This window comes from Acipenser ruthenus, chromosome 1, assembly GCF_902713425.1.
Source record: "Acipenser ruthenus chromosome 1, fAciRut3.2 maternal haplotype, whole genome shotgun sequence".
Classification (NCBI taxonomy): domain Eukaryota; kingdom Metazoa; phylum Chordata; class Actinopteri; order Acipenseriformes; family Acipenseridae; genus Acipenser; species Acipenser ruthenus.
The window spans coordinates 50,056,426-50,077,966 of record NC_081189.1 but is presented as its reverse complement, the minus strand read 5'-3'; the positions used below and the strand labels follow the sequence as shown (position 1 = coordinate 50,077,966).

The window sequence follows — 21,541 nt, the reverse complement described above, 5'->3', positions numbered from 1 at the left end:
AAAAGGCTCTGAAAGCATCCTTCTTAACAGCGCTTCAGATTGCAAAGAGTAAAAAGGCCCATACTATTGGAGAAGAACTGATTCTTCCAGCTGCTGTAGAAATGTGCGAAGTGATGGTTAGCGAAGATGCAGCGAAGAAACTGAAGGCCATACCACTTTCTAACGACACAGTAAGTAGGAGAATTGAAGAGCTTTCAAGTGATTTGAAATGCCAGCTCACCGAAAGGCTACGTACGTGTGAGCAGTTTGCAATTCAGCTTGATGAGACAACAGATGTTGGTAATGCAGCACAATTGTTAGTTTATGTTCGTTATGTTTGGTTGGGGGAAATTGTGGACGATTTTCTTTTTTGTCAGGAGTTACCAGAACGTACAACAGGTGAAGACATTTTCAAGTTATTGGATGCTGTTAAATGCAGTTGTGACAGTTGTGAATTTTGTAAAGTCCAGGCCTTTGAATTCACACCTGTTTTCAAAGTTGTGTTCCGAAATGGGTGCTGAATATGATAAATTATTGTTTCACACGGAGGTGCGTTGGTTATCTCGTGGCAGAGTGTTGGAACGAGTTTTCGAACTTCGCAAAGAACTGCTGGGCTTTCTTTCTGTGCATAATCCTACACTTGCCACAAACTTTTCTGACACGCTATGGATCACGAAGCTTGCATACCTCGCAGATATGTTTAACTTGTTGAATGCCCTGAACCTGTCCACACAAGGGGGCAATACAACCATACTTGAGGTGAGTGACAAGATTGCATCATTTATGAAGAAACTAGACATTTGGAAAACAAGAGTGAGCAATGGAATCTCCGATATGTTTCCGCAACTGACAGAATTCCTGGATACGAACAGCATGACAGTTGACTGTGTGAGAGACACTATCGTTGCTCACCTTTCAACTTTGGCAGAGTACTTTGGAGTTTACTTTAAAAATTTAAACATGGAGGAATACGATTGGGTTCGAGATCCATTTTCAACTTTTGTTAAGTCAACCTGTCGCTTGAGTGGAAAAGCAGAACAAGAGCTGGTCAAACTCTCCTGTGACCGCACGCTGAAAATTAAGTTTCAGGAACAAGCCCCTTACCAGTTTTGGCCAACTGTTGCAGTGGAGTACCCAGTCTTAGTAAAAGAAGCCATGAAAGTGCTGCTACCTTTGCCAACAACATATATATGTGAAGCATCGTTCTCTGCTTTGGCAGCTATGAAGACAAAGCTCAGGTCCCGACTAGAAGTGGAGAATGATTTGCGAGTTTGCTTGTCAACCATCACACCAAGGATAGACAGACTCTGCAGTAAGAAGCAGGCCCACCCATCTCACTGACATCTACAGTATCTAAGTGCTGTGTACTTTTTTTCTTTAAGCATTATTAACAGAGTGTGTTTAGAAGTACATTTTATATACTTTTGTCAGTCAGTTTCTCAGTAGGGGGTCCGTGATTAATGTTACATGTGAAAAAGGGTCCGTCAACAAAAAAAGTTTGAGAACCACTGTTCTAGGTGATGTCTTACTAATGCATTGTAAAGTTTTAACATTACTTCCCTTGAAACAAATTCAACACTTCTCACAATATATCCAAGCATCTTGTTGGCCTTTTTTATAGCTTCCCCACATTGTCTAGATGAAGACATTTCTGAGTCAACATAAACTCCTAGGTCTTTTTCATAGTTCCCTTCTTCAATTTCAGTATCTCCCATGTGATATTTATAATGCACATTTTTATTGCCTGCATGCAGTACCTTACACTTTTCTCTATTAAATTTCATTTGTCATGTGTCTGCCCAGTTCTGAATGCTGTCTAGAATGACCTTTGCTGCTGCAACAGTGTTTGCAACTCCTCCTATTTTTGTGTCGTCTGCAAATTCAACGAGTTTGCTTACTATAGCAGAATCTAAATCATTTATGTAGATCAGGAATAGCAGAGGACCTAATACTGATCCCTGTGGTACACCACTGGTTACCTCGCTCCATTTTGAGGTTTCTCCTCTAATCAGTACTTTCTGTTTTCTACATGTTAACCACTCCCTAATCCATGTGCATGCATTTCCTTGAATCCCTACTGCATTCAGTTTGAGAATTAATCTTTTATGCGAGACTTTGTCAAAAGCTTTCTGAAAATACTAAATAAACCATGTGATATGCTTTGCAATTATCCGTTGTCAATGTTGCATCCTCAAAAAAGTCAAGCAGGTTAGTTAGACACAATCTCCCTTTCCTAAAACTATGCTGACCTGTCTCCCAGGATATTGTTACCATATAGGTAATTTTCCATTTTAGATCTTATTATAGTTTCCTTAAGTTTACATATAATAGAAGTCAAGCTTATTGGTCTGTAGTTACCTGGTTCGGTTTTGTCTCCCTTTTTGTGGATCGGTATTACGTTAGCAATTTTCCAGACTGTCGGTACAACCCCTGTGTCAAGAGACTGTTGCATGATCTTGGTAAGCGGTTTGTAAATAACTTCTTTCATTTCTTTGAGTACTATTGGGAGGATCTCATCTGGCCCAGGGGATTTGTTTATATTAAGAGCTCCTAGTCCCTTTAACACTTGCCTCTGTTATGCTAAAGTTATTTAAAACTGGATAGGAACAGGTCGACATGTGGGGCATGTTGTCCGTGTCCTCCTTTGTAAAAACCTGTGAAAAGTAATCAATTAATATATTTGCTATTTTTTTTTCTTCATCTATGATTTTGCCATTTGTGTCTCTTAGACATTTAACCTCCTCTTTGAATGTTCTCTTGCTGTTATAATATTGGGAAAACATTTTGGAATTGGTTTTAGCTCCCTTAGCAATATTGATTTCTATCTCTCTCTTGGCCTTTCTAACTTCCTTTTTGACTTGTGTTTGCAGTTCTAAGTACACTTTCTGTGTACTTTGTTTTTGGTCCCTTTTAAACACTCTGTAAAGTGCCTTTTTTCACTGAATATTTTTTTTAATTGATCTATTAAACCATTTTGGCCATTTTGTTTTAGATTTAGAGTTGTATACTTTTGGGATGTAATTGTTTTGCGCATCTAGTATTACATTTTTAAAAACAGCCATCCTATTTCTGTGGATGTTCTCTCCATTTTACTCCAATCTACTTCTGTTAATCTCTGTTTCATACCTTCATAGTTTGCTTTTCTAAAATTGTAAACCTTAGCTTTAGTCATTACTTTTGGGGTTTTAAAAAATATTTCAAATGAGACCATGTTGTGGTCTGAGTTTGCCAATGGCTCTCTGACCTCTGTTTAAGTTATTCTGTCTTCATTATTTGAAAAGACTAAATCAAGGCATGCCTCCCCTCTAGTCGGTGCCTTGACAAATTGCGTTAGGAAGCAGTCATTTGTCATTTCCACCATTTCAATTTCGTCCATCGTGCCCCCCATCGGGTTTTCCCATTTTATACGGGGGAAGTTGAAATCCCCCTTTAGTATGGCTTCTCCTTTTCTACACGCATTTCGAATGTCATTGTATAACAGATTATTTTGCTCAGCGTCTGAATTTGGCGGTCTATAGCATGCTCCTATTATTATGCCCTTTGAATTTGTGTCCATTATTCTGACCCATATTGATTCTGCATTGTTTTCTTTGTCCTGAGTTAACACCTGGGCTTGAAGACTATTTCTTATGTATAGCGCTACCCCTCCGCCTCTTCTGTCCTGCCTGTCTTTCCTATACAGTGTGTACCCACTAATATTATATTCGTCTCCATCACTCTCAGACAACCAAGTTTCTGTAACACCTATCACGTCGTAGTTACTTGTTAGTGCAGTAGCTTCAGGTTCTAACATTTTGTTTCTGAGACTTCTAGCATTAAGATAAATACATTTAATAGTTGTCTTACCCGAGTTGTTGCCCTTGTTTTGATGTGGTCTCCCTTCTGTTCTTTTGTTTTCTCCCCCCTTCCTTTCTAGTTTAAATGCTTCTGGACCTCCTCAAGGATCCTTTCTCCGAGTAGATTGGTTCCCTTTCTGTTTAAGTGCAGTCTGTCCCACCTATATAGATAGTCCTTGTTGTAGAATGTATTTGTATTTGTATTTGCTTGCGATTGTAAGTCGCCCTGGATAAGGGCGTCTGCTAAGAAATAAATAATAATAATAATAATAGAATGTGCTCCAATGTTCAAGAAAGGTGAAGCCTTCCTGTGTGCACCACGACATCAGCCAAGCATTTTGATTTTGTATTTCCAGCTGTCCATATGGTCCTTTGCAAGGTGCTGGCAGTATCCCAGAAAATACCACAGTTTTGGTCTTGTCTTTTAATTTCCTTCCTAGCTCTCTGAATTTGTTTTGCAGGGTTCTTGGTCTGTCTCTTCCCATGCTGTTTGTACCGATGTGGACGACTACTACCAGGTCATCTCCTGTTCATTCTAGGAGCCTGTCCATGTTCTCAGTGATGTGCTTGACAGAGGCTCCTGGAAGGCAGCACACTGTTGTAGTAAGGGGGTCCAAACTGCGAACTGAACTTGCTGTGTTTCTCAATATGGAGTCCCCAACGATCATGACCTCCCTTCTTTTTGCTGCCTGGCCAGCACTGTTTATAGGGTCCTGGATGTTGTTCCTTTCATTCTCTTGATGTTGGTTTTGGTCATCTAAATGTTGAAGTGGCTCAAAATTGTTGGCTGTCTGGATTTCTGGTGGTTGTGTTTGACGAAGTTTCTTTTTTTCCCTGCTTCTGCCTATCTGAAACCAGCTGTTTCGACTCTCTTCCATCTCCTTGGTGGCTTTCAGTCTGCTAGGGGTGCAGACTTCCATGAATTGTGGGTGTGTCAGCTCCTCAAGCTCCTGTTGCTGTCTCATTTCCTCCAGCTCCTTTTCTTGCAGACTTACTCGTTGGAGCAAGTCCTGGATCGTGAGGCACTTTACACAAACTTGGTTGAGCTCTGTTGGGTTTTCTCAGATTTCCCACCATTTTTTTTTTTTTTTTTTTGAAAGTTTAGCTTCTGCAGCTGTCAACCTGCTTTCAAACTGCTTCTAACTGCGTTGTACTTGTCCACGACTGTACTTCTCCCACGATGTCGCTTCCACACGCTGTCGCTGGGAAGTCTGCCTGCCTTTTGTTTGTTTGTGTTTGTGCTGCGGGCTTCGCCCATCCCCCGTGTCTCAGAACGCTGCGGAATTTGAATCAGCTGCTCCGAGTTTCAGCTCATCAGAAAAATACACGCAGCTGTAAGGCTTTAAGATGCAAGGTTTTCTGATTAAAGCAACTCCAGATTTAATTTAAAGATGTAATTCCTCCTTTCTGCTTCTAACTGCGTTGTACTTGTCCACGACTGTACTTCTCCCACGATGTCGCTTCCACACGCTTCCCATCTTCTACACTCTAGAGGGCGTTATCTGACTAGAAACTAGTTTGTGACAGATTACTACTGTACTACAATGTTTTCACCAGGAGGTGTCCCATGCTGTACAGTGGGTTCAATGGAAAACTTCCCCAGTACTGCAGTAGGCACTGTGCTTGAAACTGCAATGCACCATGGGTTACCGGTCAGTTACAGTGGAAACTCTTTTTCAAAAATCATGTGTCAACTGCATTTGTGAAAAATCCCCCTAACAAAAAGGCAGGTGGTGCGTTGTTCTTTAGTATTTAAACTCCATGGCTGTACACCATTTGGTGTCGTTATAAATAATGTGGCACTACCACATTTTAAACAGTAACACAAGCTAACTCTAAAAAGTAATGGGAAAAATAAATGGTGACATAAAAGCAGCATAAGATTGTCTTATTTTGGCTATAAAACTAACACAGGATTCTCATGTTCGGATATTCGCTCATAATTGAAACATTTGTTTTTCAAAAAGTAATAAAAGCCATTATATTACTCTGAACGCAGGCAAAGACAGCATAGCAGCAGGGGGTGTGGCCGTGGCCCCTGTGTGTGCGCCTTTATTGTACAGCAAGACCTTACAATATGCAACACGTTAAAATAGAAAAATATCCCAGGAGTAAAGAATACATTGTGTAGGGCTTACTTTACCCCAGTGAATTAACTATAAAACAAAGGATGCCAAATAGCAGTTCAAGTTAAACGTTTTGTCAATGTTGTTGAAGCTGACACCCTGGGATCCTTCAAGAAGCTGCTTGATGAGATTCAGGGATCAATAAGCTACTAACAATCAAACAAGCAAGATGGGCCGAATGGCTTCCTCTCGTTTGTAAACTTTCTTATGTTCTTATTTATTCCCGAAATAAATAGTACATAAAGTTGACAATGCATTTTATTTATTTTTCACTCCTTATCATTGCCGTTTCTTCACAGTAAACAGTGGTCATCGACATGTTTTCATAAAGTAATAACATGCCGTTTACTTGTGCCTTTTTGTAGCTGAACAAGCAAACGAAAACTGAAAATTAACTTTAAACACTTCACATAAAACAAAATGTGGAAATGGCATACCATAAAACTTCAAGTAAACGCCTCCGGAGTTTATTTACAATATTTGCCAGCAGACCCGGCGCATATTGGAGGCCGCAACTATTTGAGAACAGCGTTTATATTAGATCACTTAGCTTGACATGTGGTCATTGAGAAGCCGCTAACACACAACCTTGTAGCAACATCATAACTCAATTTAAACATTCCAGCAACTTTTTTTAAAAGGTTAACAAGGATACGGTATGCAAAACGGAAGAAGAAAAACTTCTAAAATGTTTTTAAACATTAACAATAAAAGCAATAGGCCTAAGTATCATTATCAACAATGATTTATTTTTTAATCTCAAACTTGTACATTGTTAATACAACAAAACATGTTAAAATACACCAAGAAGTTTGTATCTGGTCTACTTTCAGCATGCTTAAAATTATCAAAACTTAACGGAACAACTGCATTAAACAAATATGCATTACATGTAGGCCTACCTTAAATTACGTTTTCTATTATTATTATTTATTAATCCTGAGAGTCACTTTCATCGCTGTCACTTATTAGCAGTTCATTACGCTCAAGTTCCTCCTCATCTTCCTCAACTTCAATGGCAATGACAGAGACCCAGTGTTTAATAGAGACCCAGCGTTTATTTACAATATCTGCCAGCAGACCAGAGACAGGCAATTATTTAAAGTTTAACAGAAAGTCACAACAAAATATATATTAGTCTATATAAAAATCAATACACAATATTCAGGAAGTTGGGTACTGTTTAAGCAAGGCATTTCAGTCCCATGAGATTCTGACTCTCTAAAACAGCACAACTCCTGCCTGTCACTCAGCAGTGAATGCACACACCCACACTGCAGACGGCTACTCTGTCACAAGCATTAATACCCTGCATCTTTCTAAACAAAGGATTTAGGGGAGATCCCTTATAAAAGCTGAATCTCAAAATGTACCGCTGTCCCTTTTCTTTGCAGTGCCAGCAATAAAGTCGCTGACAAGGTGAGTGTCTTATTTATTAACCACAAACAACTGTAGCTGGCTTCCAGTCTCACACTGTAGGCAGGTACTGTTCCTCACTCAAAAAACTGTCACACACTTTTTTAGCGGCTCCTCCTCCACCATTCACACACGGAGCAGTGCAATCTAACTAATCCCATTCACTCCCGGCTGCGCATACACACTCGCATGCATACCAGTTTAACAATACACACAACGCGTACAACACATAACAACCACAGCAGCAGGACTTCTGAGCCCCCAGTTGTCCAGGTCGCTACAATAATAATTGTTACAGCTGTGTATAATGGTATTTAAAAACAGGATTAATTTATCCGCCTTTTTACATATCCGCCCTTACTCTGGTCCCACGGTAGGCGGATATGCGACAGATTACTGTACATGTATTTTTATTTTATTATTACAGTAAAAGTATTGTTTTATTATTAACACTTAGGATTGCCTTGAAAAGCTAAACTTGTGCAAACGTGAGGCTCCAGGGGTAGTCTAAATAGTTTTCCAAGTTCAAATTTCATGCTGTGGTTTCATCCATCATTGTATGTGTACACAACGATCTGTCTAACTAGGCATGCTGTGTTCTTGTGTTTCTGAACTTCTAATTTGAAATATAGCCTACATTAAAAATATATCACAGTATATTCGAAAGGTAGTGCAGTATACTACTACTCAATAATAATAATAATAATAATAATAATAAGTGAAGTATTAATCATCTTTAGTTTTCCGATCATTTTATTTCAAATATGACTAAAAGCAACAAAAACTCTAAAACCTTTATCATTAAACCATTATTTCTTTGAATTTCTATCCAAGCAAAATTGAGGCATTAACGTTTTTATTACTTTTCTATTCCATTGTATCTAAATATAGGTGTGTTATGCATCATAAAACTATTAGTTATAAATTACTAAAACAAATCTATTTTGATTCCTTTTGTTCCATAAAATACATAAATAAAACACATTTAAATACATTATTATTTCACACTTATACAGCGACATAGCCAACAAACATTTTTTACTTTTGTTTCAGCAATATCTCCCAGAGACTTCGTCAAACACAACCACCAGAAATCCAGACATCCAACAAATTTGAGTCACTTCAACATTTAGATGACCAAAACCAACATCAAGAGAATGAAAGGAACAACATCCAGGACCCTATAAACAGTGCTGGCCAGGCAGCAAAAAGAAGGGAGGTCATGATTGTTGGGGACTCCATATTGAGAAACACAGCAAGTTCAGTTTGCAGTTTGGATCCCCTTACTACAACAGTGTGCGGCCTTCCAGGAGCCTCTGTCAAGCACATCACTGAGAACGTGGACAGGCTCCTAGAACGAACAGGAGACGACCATATGGACAGCTGAAAATACAAAATCAAAATGCATGGCTGAAATCGTGGTGCACACAGGAAGGCATCACCTTTCTTGAACATTGGAGCACATTCTACAACAAGGACTATCTATATAGGTGGGACAGACTGCACTTAAACAGAAAGGGAACCAATCTTCTCGGAGAAAGGATCCTTGAGGAGGTCCAGAAGCATTTAAACTAGAAAGGAAGGGGGGGAGAAAACAAAAAAACAGAAGGAAGACCACATCAAAACAAGGGCAACTCCTCAGGTAAGACAACTATTAAATGTATTTATCTTAATGCTAGAAGTCTCAGAAACAAAATGTTAGAACCTGAAGCTACTGCACTAACAAGTAACTACGACATGATAGGTGTTACAGAAACTTGGTTGTCTGAGAGTGATGGAGACGAATATAATATTAGAATACATGAAAAAATAGAAAATAAAATACAGCTTATGGCTTACCTTTTCTGCATTCAGATTTATGACCAATTAATACTGCTTCTTATCTTATGTCTTTAATTTAGAAATTCCTTCATATTTTTCTCTTCTGTCTCACTTGGTATTATGGTATCTATATAATGTGACATTCTTTGTTCTTGTGCCTAAAATGTTATTTCTCTGTTTCATTGGTGTCTGGTTCTGTCTCTTTCACCACTTTTTTCTGTGTGTAATAAATTATTGCAAAACCAAAACATTAAATATGCTTAAATATGTGGACTTTGAAATTTACTGTGTGCCAAGACAAGTTTGTGGTTTTAAAATTCTAATATAACTATTATTTTGTAATTACTTTTCATAGACACATAAGTAACTTTTACCTGCTCTTTAAATGTTGACGCCTAAAACCATTTTTTTTAAAAATGAACAAAGTTATACACTTATTTTGAATTTTGGGTCCCTATTACGGCACATATTTAGGCCCAGGATATGCAGGACTTAGACCCCTGCAAAACCCTGCACCCGCCCTGGGGGAGTGCCCCCATGCATGTGAGGATCATCTAAAACATGACAATTTCAACAGACGCTCCTGACAATTATTCAGACTTTGATTTGGAAAGAGCACAAGTCATTATTTAACTTGGGTGCTAAAAGGAAAATTTAAAATAATTTTTAACCACTTCAACTCCAGATGTAAAAATGAAACCCCTTCCCAGGTACCAGATTTTGAAAATAATAATAATAATGTTTTCAAACCTGTAATTGCTATAAAATGTTAACATATGATGAATAAAACACAAATAAATTACCTAAACTGTTTTTCATTAACCCTTTATGTTCCTGTGTACTACATACCCATGTTCAATATAGTGATAAACATGTTTTTTTTTTTCGAACAATAAAAACAAAAACGCTGCTGATAACAATAATAAATCAATAAACAGTAATTATCAAATAAAAATCAAACATCGAAAAGTGTGCCATAATCGACTTGCTCTGTGCCATTTATTGAAACGTTCAATACAACAGAACTCGGGGTTGCCTTCACAACCACTGCACATTTCTCTTGTGTCCTTTCTTTTCTTTTGTTTTCGTAGCAGACCCTGCACCTTTTTTGCAGTCTCTGCTTCCCTTGTGTTGGAGGGATAGTCACAAATGCGTGTACAGGGCTACTTTGCACAGGCATTGTGATGGATCTGGCTGCCGCAGACATCTGCTTTATTGCCTTGTACCCAGTGCTGTGTTTTGATAGTATTTCGTCACAGCACTGCCATTTCAAAGCAAACAGCTTCTCGTTTGCAGCTGGCTTACCTGTAAAGTAGCTGCATGCTCTTTTGTTTGTACAGTTTGTACTGTTCTTTTGGCCTCAAGTGCTGTGTCCTGTTTTTGTGTTCTGTTTAAACCTTTTACTTTGTTAATAAACGCTGAGTGCTACCATTTGCACTCAGCTTCTCATCACCACCGTCTGTCTGTGTGTTTCTCTCTCTCTGGTCTGAGTTCCTCCCTGCAGCCAGCCTGTCACAGTTACCTATTTCTAAAATCCTTATTTTGTGCAGATTCAGAAAATATATGATTTTGCCTGGGTATTGCATTCTTTGGTGGCATTGGTGAAATTGGGGTGGGTAATATACACCATGGGCTGCATAATTTAAAATGGAAAAGTCAAAGTGGCCTGGTGTCAACCTAGAGTATGTAATACCCCCAAAACGAATAAACCAATTTACACAAAGACACAGGCAAATCTTACATCAAACATAAGGATTTTAGGGACTAAGGATAATGTAGGTATAATGCATTTTATGAAAAAGTTGCATTTTACATACAATAGCTGTATTTCTGTGGTCACATGATTAAAAATCCACAAAAACTTGTCCCCAATGAAAAGTTCGCACTGTGACAAAACAAAATATATAGTTTGCCTGGGGTATCTTAAATGGAACATATGGTAATTGTGGTGTAAAATAGCTGACTCCCAAAAATGACAACATTCTTGTAGCACAGAGCATCAAAAGGGCCTCAGCAGACAACAGGTTAAATGTGCACTTACATGCTCAATCCTGGAAGAGCAGCAGAACTCAGATCATACAGTGATACTGTACTAACATTCTATGCCACCAACGTATTTGCCAGAAACAGACGGTTCAGAGCTTTTACTGATTATTTTTTCCACGTGACATTCTGGTTCATCAGAAGAAAGATTTTCTCTTTTTGAAGCCTTCAACGAAACATATCTGCTTCCATTTGCTCATTAACTACTACTAAATAAACAGTACTATTCAGTAATCTTAAAATGTCTGTTTAGCTTCAACCGATCGCATGAGATACATGCGAGTCCACACTTATGAAGACGATATTTTGCAAACCAAAGGTAGGCACAGTGCGTAACGTGCCTACGGCTGCAGACGCCAATGCTAAGCACGATGATTTAAAATATTTTAATGTGAAATTAAAGCGAAATATAAATGTTAAATAATAAATATTTCGACAACTTTTGAAAACAAATTGTTCTAAACTATTTATTTAATGTTCTGCTTCATTAAAAACAGAAGGCTACTTAGTGGAAATAATTCTTGTTTTTTTTTATTTTTTTTTGCATAAAAATAAATAAATAAAATTGTATCTGAAGTAAGATGTCTTGTATTTTTATTTTTTATTAGAAGACCAAGCTCATTATATACTTCTATCTTATAATTAGTAAATGGTGTTGTACCCATTAAGCCCATTTAGGTGATAATCAAAACATGTATTTAAAAGGCAAGCACTTTATAAGGTAGTAAAACCAACCAAAATCATCTGCAACGTTCAAGGAGGCACCATCACCAACCTATCACTGCTAGCCAAGAAGTTTAGACAGTCACCGAAAAGGTAAAGTTTGAGGGACATCAGGGACCTAAGGTTCATCTAACTGCAGCAGTAGTGTGAAATTTCAAGCTGTCTCCAGGTATTATTATTATTATTATTATTTCTTAGCAGACGCCCTTATCCAGGGCGACTTACAATCGTAAGCAAATACATTTCAAACTATCACAGTACAAGTAATAATACACCAGGTAGCATAACTTGCAAGCCTTAACAATAATTAATAGGTTTAGCTTATCTGATATTACAGCAGCCATAATTAGCCATAAGCAGTGTTTTTTAGGTTAAATATCAGTGTAGGTTAAGTGCTTGATTGAAATATCTAACTTGTTTGCTAATAATATTTGTTTAGTTTATACACTTTTTATATCATGTAGGTCCAACAATAGCTCAGTGGGGTTGGGGGTTTACTAAAGATGATCTTCTAGATCTTGAAGAAGAATATATTAAATCCAACAACATTGAAACTCTGTTTACCAACCAGAGACCTGGAAGGAAGTGGTGTGCCAGGTTCATGAGAGATCATCCAGTGGTGTGCCAGGTTCACGAGAGATCATCCAGTGGTGTGCCAGGTTCACGAGAGATCATCCAGGGTGGTATGCCAGGTTCATGAGAGAGTCAGAAAATCTGAACAATTTTCACATGCAAGAGCCCAGGCAATGTCAAATCCTACTATACTGGAGCAGTGGTTTAATGAAATCCTTACAAATGCATTGAATGAAAACGATGTCCATGACAAACCACACAACATTTACTGTAGATGAAATTGGCTTCAACACAAACCCTGCATCTGACAAAATCCGGGCTCCAAGGAGGGTCTAAAAATGTCTACTGAATCCCTGGGGGTAGTGGAAGACAACAAATAACCACATGCATGACTGGTGGCTGGGATAAGTCTGCCTCCATACACAATATACAAAAGTAAACACCTCTACAGCACATGGTGTCAGAATGGTCCACAATTAGCAAGGTATGCTGTGTCTGGTCATGGCTGGATGAGGAGGTCACTGAAGATTATTTTGACAGTCCTCCAAGGTCTCAGATATGAAGTTTCCTAGTCCTTATTTTTTATGAACATCCTTCACAAGTCTCTCTGAAAATGTGCTCCTCTTGGGGCTCCCATGTCACCTAACTAATATTTTACAACCCCTGGACAAAGCTGTGATTGGAGAGGTAAAACAAATATTGGAGGAAGAAGCTACCATGTCATACATGTGTCGTGAAAAGAACAGAACATTTTTCCATCCAAGCTGAAGGATGTGCTTGATGTGGCTTTAAAGTTACAAAATTTGATAAGTGAAATCTGTTTGTATTTTATTTAAAAAAAAAAAACAAAAAAACATGTAGTAATATGCAGTGTGTAAAGGGAAATAAATTATTCATCTTAACTTTCCCTTCACTCACATTGCTTATTTGTCTGTGTCACAAGGCTGGTTGAGTGGTGACACGGTGAGCATTGATTTCACATTTTCCATGAATTAGAACCAGTGCTGTGTAATAATAATATCCAATTCTCTGTGAAAATCTCAATTTCTGAAAGAATACTATTTTTAGCATTTACAAATGCATCGATTAAATGTTCGTTTCACCAGTGGACAACTTGTTATATGAAATCCAGTTGAACTTGCTTACCCTAAATTATGAAATGTCATAGAGGGTTTTAAAAAAAGCTTTAAATTATAGGACAGACGAGTGCTATATTTAGCTCTTGTTAACAGGGTGACAGACTTTAGTAAAAAATACCCTGAATATTTATTGTTATTTTTGCCAAATTACCCATTGTATTTTTTCATTATGAAAGTTTGTTTTTAAAAATTGGATATTTTTATACCAATTTTGTTTTTACAATGGAAAAGTGATCTATATTTTATTTTTCTAACAATTATGTGAATTACCCAGAAAACATTGATTTTTGTTTGCTTGAATTAATATTTCATCAACATAATAGGCTCTCTGTATTTATTTTTTGTTGTTTTATGAATGACTATTAAATTGCCTTGATGCCCTTGGATTGGATTTATATTTTGCCTTTCTGCCCCCTAGAACTGCATTGGTTCCCCTGACTTTTCACGCCCAACGAAGACAACATTGCCTTGCCCTTCATGACCTTAACTTCATGCCCTGGTGTTGCTTAATAGAAGTTTTGTTTTTATTTTTTGCATGATTGATAAAATATAGTTTTTTAGGCATGCTAAAGCCCCAACTCAGTTCAAGCCCAGAGGGTGTACTTACCTGAAGCTTGCTTGCATCCTGTAGACCCTCCCTGATCAAGTTTAGGTTTCTTTTTCTTGGAAGAGGAGGATTCTGAAGGGGCAGCACGTTTCTCCACTGCCGGGGTGGAGAGGGCTCTCTTCTTGAAGAGCTCCCTCTCTCTGAGTAAAGCCGGATCCATCCTGCTAACGCAAAAAGCACAGTCTTATTATGAACCTGGAAAATTAGTCACTTAGCTCCACTGAAGATGTCAACACTACTGCCCAAAATCTGACCTATAATGCAATCTGCCAACCCTCTTAAAATAAATTAGTGCCAATATATAAAACCAGACCAGAAGTGTCCAGTACAACCCCTCATTGTGCCAGTGTGACCTACTTGTCCATGTTGCATGTTATTTTTTAACTTATGTTCTTGTTAGCTGATACAGGTAAAATGATAAAAGTCTGCAATGCATGTGGTCACGTGGCTTGCCCTAGATCTATATAAGCTGTGTGAAAGTTTTGAGCAACCACAGTATTCAGTAACAACAATGGAAATTCAGAAGTCTCCACGACTTCATAAGCAACATGATAGTGGGTCCTGGGAAACCCACTCGTCCCCCAACGCAGTGGCAGCATTGAACAATATGGCCTGGTGTTCTTGGGATGGCAATTATAAGAAAGCAGAAAGCCACGTTTGGCTGCAAGTGGGTCATGTCGGCTCGAGCCTTGGGCGACAGATATGCTATAGTGGTCCAAATCACAGAAACCTTCGCCTGGTTCCACTCGAACAATGAGCCAGGATCTATGCATTGTAGGCTTAGCTAGTCACTTTATTGTTTTGGCCAGGCATTTTTTTTTTTTTTTTTATCTGCATCCATGACATTTTCTATTGCTCTGTAAATGCAGTAAGATAAGAGCAAAGTATTGTGGCACCATCTCCTGGAAGAAGTAATGCTATTCTAGCTGTGCAAAAGCATAAAATGTAATTATTGTTACTTTTATTATTGCTACTTCTGGTTGATAAAAAATGTAATAACAAAAATAGTGTGCTTTGTGTGCACAAGACTATTGTTTTTATCTTTTGTTCACCTAATAGAAGTTATGGTCTTGATGCTATATCAGTCCATCCATGCCTTCCTCACAACCACATCATACTTAAGTGGCAAATACAGTAGTTGCATTTTTTATATTAGCCTTCTCTTGTCTTTCATGAAAATGTTATACTTTACTGAAAATTGTCACTTATTTTACGTATTCGTTTAATTCGTTTTTGAAATACTACATAGGATTGTACACAACTATATATATATATATATATATATATATATATATATATATATATATATATATATCCATTGCTACTGTACATCACAACGGTATACTGTGTAAAAACTGTATTACTAATCATGGTTAGGATAAAAATGATCAAGAACAGTCTGCACTCAATAGATACACACACCCAAATCCGTTTCTTTTGTAAAGATAATAGAAAAGGCCGAAACCCTTTTATTTTATGTACATTTCCAAGCCGTTAACTAAAAATAAAGTTGTATACAAGCACCCTGTTCTATATCATACTACCTAGGCATATGTTGTAATTAACAATATAGGCCTATTCTCATCCATTCCGAAAGTCTGGTGCAGCTGTCCAACACAGATTCTCGGTAGGTTTTCTCACTTTCCCAATTATAGTTTTCAGTTATCAAATAACTAGTGCATAAAAGACAAACGTTAAACTCTATTATTCTTGATAATTATGTTTTTATTCTCTATTATTACCCCTGTTATTAACAGTGTCAGTGCTCGTGGTTCTCGTACAGTTCGGTATCACACAACATTCTACATACTCCGTATGGATTGCAATTGTTAAAAACTCAAAAATATTTATTAACGTACCTTGTCTGTGGAGGTTCGGGTAGCTCCTAATGAAGTTAAGAACTATCCCCTTTTGCCGAAAAAGTTATAAATATATATATATTTACTTTTTTTTTTCAAAACGCTGTCTAATGCTTAGATTGTGCTAACAATTCATGCTTCCTGTGCCTGTCTGATCAGAATAGATTTCTTACTCGGCAATCGACTGTTGAGTCTGGTTGCCTAATCGTCATAGCAACATAATTGTAAAGATTTCTATGGTGGCTGCCGGAGCAAATCAAAGGGACGTCTCCCTCTGGCGGCAGATATTTCAGTAATTTCCTCATGCTGAACTCATCATTGCAAACACTGCAGTGTGGATACTAAGATCACGATTTAAGCCACCCATTTTAATTCTAGTTTATTTTTAACATTTTACTAGATCCTGCTTACTATAAATTAAATTAAATAAACATAAACCGAAATAATTGAAACGTGTACAGAAAGAGCCAAATTATTTTAACTGTGATATTCACACATACTTTTACTGTATTCTTTATATAAAATTCAAATTCAAATTCAAAAATGCTTCATTGGCATGACGAGTGTGCTCAGGTATTGCCAAAGCTTTTATAATGCAAAACAGAAATAATAAAACAGAAATACAATTACAGAACATAACAAACACAAAAAAACATTGTTCCCTTCCCTTTGAACAATATAACTACCTCCCTCCCTCCTCATCACCAGTAACCCATGGTCGTGTATGCAGGGTGTCACACACTGTCCCTCAGGTTGTGGCAGGCAGACACATACTGTGCTGCTAGATTTGCAGTTCGCTCCTCCTCTCCTAGAAGGATGGGGATTTTACTCGAATTGGAGAGGAGGTTAAACTCTGTCATTTGTTTTTTGAATTGGGGGATATATCTCTCCCGTATCTCTGTGTATTTTGGGCAGGACAACAGGAAGTTCATTTCTGTTTCTACCTCTCCCAGATCACAGTGACAGCACAGCCTTTTTTCTTTGGCAATCCAGGTTTTTTTGTGCCAGCCAGTTTCGATGGCCAGGCTGTGGTCACTGAGTCTGTACTTGGTCAGGATCTATGTTTTGTGTTTTTGACCCTGACCAGATATTCTGCCAGGGTAAATTCTTTTTTTAGGGCCAGATAGCATTGTAATTTATTGTGTGTTTCAATTTCGTTATTCCAATGTACTTTATAATTGTTTTCCAGATTTAGATTAATTTGTTTCATTTTTTGTGCTGGGAGTTTTTTGTTGGTGGTGTTCTGAAGCTCGCTGGTATTAATTTGACTTATTTGGCTGAGCTTCAGTACCATTCTACTGAGGGGATTCTCTTGTGGGGGCTGTGAGCAGCTCCGCAGTGCAGTGTGGTGGTAGGACTGCGGATCAGCCTGCTGTAGATGGACCCAGTAGTTGAGCGCTCGTTTCTGTATGGAGTGGAGTAAGGGGAACCGGCCCAATTCAGCCCTGCAAGCGCTATTGGCTGCACTCCTGTGAACCTGCAGGAGGTGTTTACAGAATTCCAGATGGAAATTCTCTATGGGGCTTTGATCCCATTTTTTATAATCAGGGTTCATAAGGGGACCCCATACTTCACTACCATACAGAAGGATTGGCTTTATTATGCTGTAGAAAATTTTTAGCCACATTTTTATTGGTGGTTTAATTTTGTATAGCCGATTCTTTATTGCATAAAAAGCCCTGCGCGCTTTATCTCTTAATGCATTTATAGCCAGGTTGAAGTTCCCAGACGCACTGATTTTTAGACCCAGGTAATTGTAGCTGGTGCTGTGCTCCAGGGTGTTGTTTCCCAGGGTGAAGTGGTACCTGTTTCCCTGAGATCTGGCTTTCTTCTGGAATACCATAACTCTGGTCTTGTCCAGGTTTACTGTCAGTGCCCATTTCTGACAGTACTGCTCTAGCAGTGCCAGGCTCTGCTGCAACCCCTGTTCAGTGGGTGACAGCAGGACCAGGTCATCTGCATAGAGCAGGAATTTGATTTCTTTGTCATGTAGAGTGATGCCAGGGGCTGCAGACTGTTCCAGCACCGTAGCCCAACTCGTTGATGTAGATGTTGAACAGTGTTGGGCTCAGACTGCAGCCCTGTCTCACTCCACGCCCTTGGGTGAAAAACCCTGTTCTTTGGTTTCCAATTTTCACACCACACTTATTCTCTGTATACATTGACTTAATGATGTCATAAATTTTACCCCCTACACCGCTCTCAAGAATTCTAAAGAATAGACCTGGATGCCAAATTGAGTCGAATGCTTTTTTAAAATCTATAAAACAAGCAAAGATTTTTCCTTTATTTTTTTGGTGCACATGTTTGTTTATTAGGGTGTGTAGGGTGTAAACAGGGTCAGAGGTGCGGTAATTTGGTAGAAATCCAATCTGACTTTTACTCAAGACACTGTGTTCAGTAAGGAAGGCCAGTATCCGGGCGTTAATGATACTGCAGAACACCTTCCCCAGATTACTGCTCACACAGATGCCTCGGTAATTATTGGGGTCGAATTTGTCTCCACTTTTATGAATTGGTGTTATTAGCCCTTGGTTCCAGATGTCAGGGAAACAGCCTGCAGCCAGGATGAGGTTGAATACTTTGAGCAGGGCCTCCTGCATCCTGGGGCTGCTGTGTTTCAGCATCTCGTTTATGATGCTGTCGGGCCCACAGGCTTTCCTGGGCTTGAGGGCTTGGAGCTTTTCTTTTAGCTCTGGTCCTGTTATTGGGAAGTCCAGTGGGTTCTGATTGTTCTTGATTATGGTTTCCAATTTGTTTAGTTTATTTAATATTGAATTTTGGTCTGGATTTAATTCGTTTTCGTCTAATTCTTGATAAAGTTTATCAAAGTAATTTTTCCAAATGTTACCATTTTTGATTGCCAATTCGTGACTAGTTTTTGATGTGTTTAATTTGTTCCATAGTTCCCAAAAGGAATTTTGCTCTATGGATTCTTCAATTTGGGATAATTGTTTGGACACATTTTTCATTTGATTTCTTTTTAGAATTAGTTTTTTTCTTGTTTGTTTTCTTGAGTTTTGATTTTGTTGCTGTTGTTTCGAATATAAAATTGATTTCTTTGATGGCCGAATTGATTCCATTTTTGTCTAATTTAAAAAATTTAGTTAGAAAGCTGTTTAGCATACTTTCTATTTCTGCACTATGAATTGTTTGTTTATATTCCTCAGCACTACTTTGTGTCCACTTATAGGCTGGTTTAAGACCGTATAATTGGCGGGTGGGGTCGGGTTTGAATTATTTAGTTTTGGGTTTGTTTTTTAGATACAGGACTGTTTGGCAGTGGTCTGATAGGGAGTTTTGTTGCCAGACTATAAATGCATTAATAGATTCTGGGTCCATGTCTGTGATAGCGTAGTCCACTACACTATTACCTAGAGCAGAGCTGTATGTATATCTGCCCTGAGAATCCCCTCTGATCCTGCCGTTAATGATGTACAGACCCAAGCCTTTACAGATATGCAGTACCTGCTTCCCACTCTTGTTCACCACACTGTCAAAACCATTCCTCTGTGTGGTGATGGGTGTGTGGTACAAAGAGGTCTGCTGTCCAATCACATGGCTGTTCCCCTCTGTGCTGATGTAGTCGACCTCTCTGCCGGTCCTGGCATTGAAATCTCCACACAGCAGCACAGAGCCCAGGGATTGGAAATGGCTAATTTCTGATTGTAAATTTTGGAAGCACCCCTCTTGGTGGTAGGGGGAGTCAATTGGTGGCATGTAAACTGCGCACAGGAATGTGTCAGATTGGGATTGGATGATTTTTTTTTTCAATTTTGAGCCATAAATGTGTCTCTCCTCTTTTAATGGAAGAGACAGTGTTTTTAAGTTCCTCTTTGTACCACACAATGATGCCCCCTGAGTCCCTGCCACGTTTGATGTGGGGGTTCTTTAGGGAGGGGACTATCAGTTCCCTGTATCCATTGGGACAGTGTGTAGACACGTCCGCACGACTCCATGTTTCATGGAGGATTATTACCTCCATGTTATTTATACTATTTACAAAGTCTGGGTCTGTGCTCTTCATTCCAAAGGTTGAGGAGCATAGACCCTGGATATTCCAGCTACTTATTTTAAATGATGCCATTTTTATTAACAAAAAATCTGTGGTTTATAGTAGTAAAGAAATAAGAAGTGACAAAGTTTTACATATTCATATTTAAATTTGGTTATGATTTATATATTTATACTATATTATTGTTATTTTCCTTAATTTTGTGGTATACAGGAGATACATTAGCTAATTAGCTTAGTGCAGATAAGGTTTAAGAGATATCTTATCTCGTTCAGCTCCGTGCTGGTGGGGTTTCCTGGCCGACGGGACACGGCTGCAGCATAGCTGTGCTGCGGGGGCTGGGGGGAATGCGGGTGACGTGGGGGTCCCTGGTGTCGCTCCTTCTGATTAGCAGCTCTGTGGTGGGGGCGTGGCCTGGGGGGCTGGGGGATCCTAGGAGCTCGGGGGCGGCTGGGCGTGCTCCTGGTCTCGGTGTAGGGTGTGCTGGTGAGCTCTCGGCCCAGGGCGATGTCCTTGAGGGATTTAGCAAAAAGCTTCATGCCCTCCCTGTTGAGGTGCACCTGGTCGTACATGTGGTGGGGCCTGATGTGGTGGTGGTGTGCCAGGTGCACGCTGGGTAGCAGGGCGCAGCCCTGGGACACCTCTGTGTTGATGCTGTGGATGATGTGGAAGGGCACGTCCGCTCGGGGCAGCAGGGTGGACACGATGACTTTGGCGCTGGGGTATTCTCTGGCTGCTGTTTCTGCCACCTGCTGCAGGGATTTGGCCACATCTCCTCTGTCTGCGCGCAGTTTGTTGGTGCCGGTGTGGATCACAATGTATTTCGGGCTCCTCTGTCTGTTTTTGGACAGGATTTGCAGGGCGCTTGATCTTGTCGACACTTCGGCCAGGGAAAAGCCGTCTTTCGTCCAGGTACCTCCCGTTCGAATCTATTAGGATGAGCACCTCCGCAATGCCCTGCTGCTCCGACTGTGTGTTTGGGGCTGTCTGTGTGCCTGCCTGTGTGGCTGGTGTTGTGTGTGTGTTTGGGGCTGTCTGTGTGTCTGCCTGTGTGGCTGGTGTTGTGTGTGTGTTTGGGGCTGTCTGTGTGTCTGCCTGTATGACTGGGGTTGTGTGTGAGTGTCTGGGTTGTCCCGGCGGGTACTTTGTTGCTCTTGTGCTGCTGGTGTGCGGAGCTGGCCGCCTCTCAGTCCCTCCAGCTCTCTCTGCAGGCTCCTCAGCTCTCTGTGCTGTGCTGTCCTGGTCAGTTCCTCTCTCAGTCTCCGCAGCTCTGTCTTCATGGCCTGGTTGTCCTCCTCCAGTCCTCTCATCGCCGCTCTCAGCTCCTGAACCTCGTCCTGTGTTCTGTCTTCAGCCTGTGCACCTCGTCCCTGAGCTGCTCTGATGGGCTGGTCTGGCTCAAGG

The 21,541-nt window shown here is 39.5% G+C and overlaps 1 protein-coding gene across 2 annotated transcripts in view; it reads right to left on the bottom strand.

Annotated features, from left to right (window-relative positions):
- Positions 1–16,381, bottom strand: part of gtf2e2 (general transcription factor IIE, polypeptide 2, beta) — a 49,621-nt gene extending 33,240 nt beyond the window's left edge. The window contains exons 1-2 of one of the 2 annotated variants that reach the window (XM_034035560.3): positions 16,123–16,381; positions 14,264–14,427 (exon numbers count right to left, since the gene is read on the bottom strand). In XM_034035560.3, the coding sequence (XP_033891451.1) occupies positions 14,264–14,423 (160 nt within the window). In that variant the 5' untranslated portion in view covers positions 14,424–14,427; positions 16,123–16,381. The remainder of the gene's footprint in view (positions 1–14,263; positions 14,428–16,122) is intronic. The other variant, XM_034035559.3, reaches the window with a different exon arrangement.
- Positions 16,382–21,541: the final 5,160 nt, after the last annotated feature.